At 57.6% G+C, this 3,145-nt stretch overlaps 1 protein-coding gene across 1 annotated transcript; it reads right to left on the reverse strand.

Moving 5' to 3' along the window:
* Positions 1-6: 6 nt before the first annotated feature.
* LOC122192306 (dual specificity protein kinase CLK2-like) lies at positions 7-2,579 on the reverse strand. Its single transcript, XM_042892836.1, has 7 exons — positions 2,464-2,579; positions 2,076-2,242; positions 1,571-1,665; positions 1,244-1,373; positions 816-898; positions 502-581; positions 7-319 (listed from the first exon to the last, which is right to left on the reverse strand). The coding sequence occupies exons 2-7, from the start codon at positions 2,227-2,229 to the stop codon at positions 148-150; spliced, it is 714 nt and encodes a 237-aa protein (XP_042748770.1). The 5' UTR covers positions 2,230-2,242; positions 2,464-2,579; the 3' UTR covers positions 7-147.
* Positions 2,580-3,145: the final 566 nt, after the last annotated feature.

The following is a 3,145-nucleotide window of genomic DNA, read 5'->3' on the forward strand; positions in this document are numbered from 1 at the left end:
GTCTCCTTGCCCTCCTCCTCATCCAACTTCACGTTAAGCTCAGGCTGCCGCAGTCTTCCTAGTTTTATGTGGGCCAGCCAAGGCTCCCTTCAGCAGGACGCTGGTCTGAGCCTTTCAGTGGCCTAACCTTGCCCACAGGAACCATCTTCAGAAGTGGGGCTGGCACTGTAAAGCTCTGCAATGACAAAAGGATGAAGCAATCCGGTGCTCCCACCCGCCCCACCTTACCCGCAGCGGCTTGCAGTTGTCCCTAACGTAACGGCCGGCAGAGGTGTTCTCATCCCAGTCCAAACGGCCGTGGTAGAAATACTTCTGCTTCCTGTCAGGAGAGGTGGGGACGACTTGCAGGTGCCACCCGAGCACCCAACTGCAGCACAGCAGCGCCAGGGCCGCAGGGCCGGCTCAACAGGCAGCTGCAAAGCTTGACGCCTCGAAGGGAAACGCTGAGCACGGCGTAGGAAGGAGTCGGGAAGGCTGCAGAGCCCAGCAGGATTCGCTCACCTGGTCTTCCGGATCATCCGAGAAGGAATTGGCCCCAAGATCCTCTCCATCATGGCCAGGTGCTCCCGGTTGTCGTGTGTCTGAGGGAGATAAACGTGAAGGAAAAGCATGGAACACATTCCAGTCATTCTGCCTCCAAGCCCTGGAGGATCCCCAGCTCAGGAGCCCCTCGCCGGCCAACGCTTTGGTCATCTCTACAACACTGCAGTGATGGAGGGAACTCCATGGGTCCCAGAGGCCGCAGGCTGCGCTGGGAAGCAGCCAACGTCCTCTTTCACCACTTGTGAGGAAGCCACGCAGCGCACAGTTCTCACCTGGAACAGGGTGAAACCCACATAATACTCAAAGATGATGCAGCCGATGCTCCAGACATCGCAGGGCTGGCTCCAGCCAAGCTCTAAAACAACAAAGCTTTGTGAAGAAGAGATGCAGCCACCACCCAGGATTCCAAATCCTCCCCCCTTCCCCTCTCGCTTTCTCTCTCTTTCACCCTTTCAAGAGCAAACAAGCCATCAGAAAACCGATTCCCATTTCAGCCCGCTCTCCTGATGCACTGCCCAGCTGACAGCAGTGCCAAACACCCAGATCCAAGCTGCTGCCTGCCTCCAACCTCCAAACCAGGGCCGCAGGTTTGGCTCCACGAATGGAGCAACTCTGATCTCCCAGGCTAAGCTACTGAACTCCCAGGGTCGGCTACTGAATGATTCGGGAGGCCAACGAGCTCAGAGCATGCAGTACCCACCCAGAATGACCTCAGGGGCCCGGTAGTGCCTGGTAGACACAATCGTGCTGTGATGCTCGTGGTCAAACGTGGCACTGCCAAAATCCACCACTCTGATGGCCGTGCTCTTCACACTGCGCTCATCCCGCTTCTGCGTGATGGAGGAGGACGTTGGTTACCCAGGAGCTCCGAGACCGAGACTGAGCTCCAACCCCTCCCCACAGCTCCCCACAGCTCCCCACAGCTCCCCACAGCTCCCCCCATCAGCCAGCACAGCTCCAACCCCCTCTGCCTGCGAAGGGCAGGAAAGCAAGGAGCCGAGCCCCGAGCTCTGAAGCAGAGCGTTACCTTTTCCAGGTTGTAGGTGAGCTCGTAGTCGGAGTTGACAAAGAGGATGTTCTCAGGTTTGAGGTCGGTGTGAGTGAGTTTGTTGTCGTGCAGAACTGAGGAAGCAAACAGAGTCGGAGCTGAGAAGCAGAAGCAAAGCACGGCTGCTAACAGCGGTTTGTTTCGCTCCAACCGGCGCCCGTTTGGCCCACGGATGGGGCTGGATGTGAACAGTTGGGGTCATCCGGGCCAAAACGCTTCAAGAGAAGCACAAAGCTCGATCGTATTGACCAGCAGAACGCACAGCCCTCGGTCACCGCCAGCCCACACGCATCAAAAACATCAGGAAAAGGAAAAGGGTTCGTTCCAAGCACACAGCCGACACCAGCAGGGCAGGAAGGCTGAGCCTCAGAGCCGGCAGAGCAGCATCACAGCCCAACCTGCACTGCTCCAAACCCCCAGGGCAGAACCGGCACCGGGAGCTGCGGGGTTGGGACGTCCAGGTTGAAAAGCAGGGAGCACTTACATTTCACAGCCTGGCACACCTGGAAGGCCATGTGCCGCACTTGGTGGATGGGGTAAGGCAGATAATTGTTGTCCTTCAGGAAATCAAAAGTGCTGAGCCCCAGCAGCTCGAAGGAGATGCACATGTGGCCGTGGTAGTCAAACCAGTCAAACATCCTGACGCACAGACTGGGGAGAAAGGCTCTGATGCAGAGAGGATCCGCAGGCAGCGCTCAGCCCCGTGCTGCAGCTTCCCTCTTCCTGGCTGCGTTTCTACCCAAAGAACCCGACCCAAAATGCCACCAAGAAGCAGAAACTGAGCTGCAAAAGGACCCAGCGCCTCTCACCCACCCTGAAGCCAGGCTGAGCCAATGCCTGGCCTCCTGTACTGCTGACACCAGGGCACTCACTTCTTGTTCTCGGGATCCTTCTCGTTGATTTTCTCCAGCACGTTGATCTCCAGCCTGGCGGCCTCTTTGTACTTCTCCACGTTTTTAATGATTTTGAGAGCGACACGTGCACCACCCCTGGCAAGAAACGAGAAGAAAGTTCATATCATCACTCCTGACGTGGCTCAGTGCTCCACAGAGGGCTTTCTGAAGCAGCCTCCTCCTGTGAACCATAGGATCACATGAAGACGCGGGCAGGGCAGCTTTCTGCCCTTGCTCAAGCCAGAAGGCAGCAGATCCTGAAGGGCTGAGGAACAAAGCGGAGCCCTTTCCCTCTCTAGGAAGAGCTGCAGCACACAGGGGGACCCATGAGGAGAAATGCTCCTCAAGAGACCTGAAAGGTGGGATCAGGTGAATGAAGTGAGGTTCAACGCAGCAAAGTGCAACGTTTGGCCCTTGGGCCGCAGGAATGCCAGGCATTGATGCAGAATAAAAGGAGCAGCCATTGAGAGCAGCCCTGCACTGAAGGACCTGGGGGTCCCCAGGGGTGAAAAGCTGAACCAGCAGGGTGTGATTGCAGCTGGGAAAGCAAAGGGGATCCTGGGCGCCATCAGCAGAGGGGGGGCAGCAGGGCCAGGGAGGCGATCGTCCCTCTGTGCTCTGCTCTCTGAGGCCCCGTCTGCAGCACTGCGTCCAGGGCTGG

This window comes from Lagopus leucura, unplaced genomic scaffold (assembly GCF_019238085.1).
Source record: "Lagopus leucura isolate 7727_CA_CO unplaced genomic scaffold, USGS_WTPT01 33906-0_obj-0_obj, whole genome shotgun sequence".
Lineage (NCBI taxonomy): Eukaryota > Metazoa > Chordata > Aves > Galliformes > Phasianidae > Lagopus > Lagopus leucura.

What these genes read in the sequence shown, in the direction of transcription:
- LOC122192306 (XM_042892836.1), bottom strand. Translation starts at nt 2,229, where the DNA reads ATGTTTGACTGGTTTGACTACCACGGCCACATGTGCATCTCCTTCGAG. An exon ending in GGTGTGCCAGGCTGTGAAAT is followed by an intron (nt 1,666 to 2,075) that starts GTAAGTGCTCCC and finishes TTGCTTCCTCAG; the next exon opens with TTCTGCACGACAACAAACTC. An exon ending in TGGGTTTCACCCTGTTCCAG is followed by an intron (nt 582 to 815) that starts GTGAGAACTGTG and finishes TATCTCCCTCAG; the next exon opens with ACACACGACAACCGGGAGCA.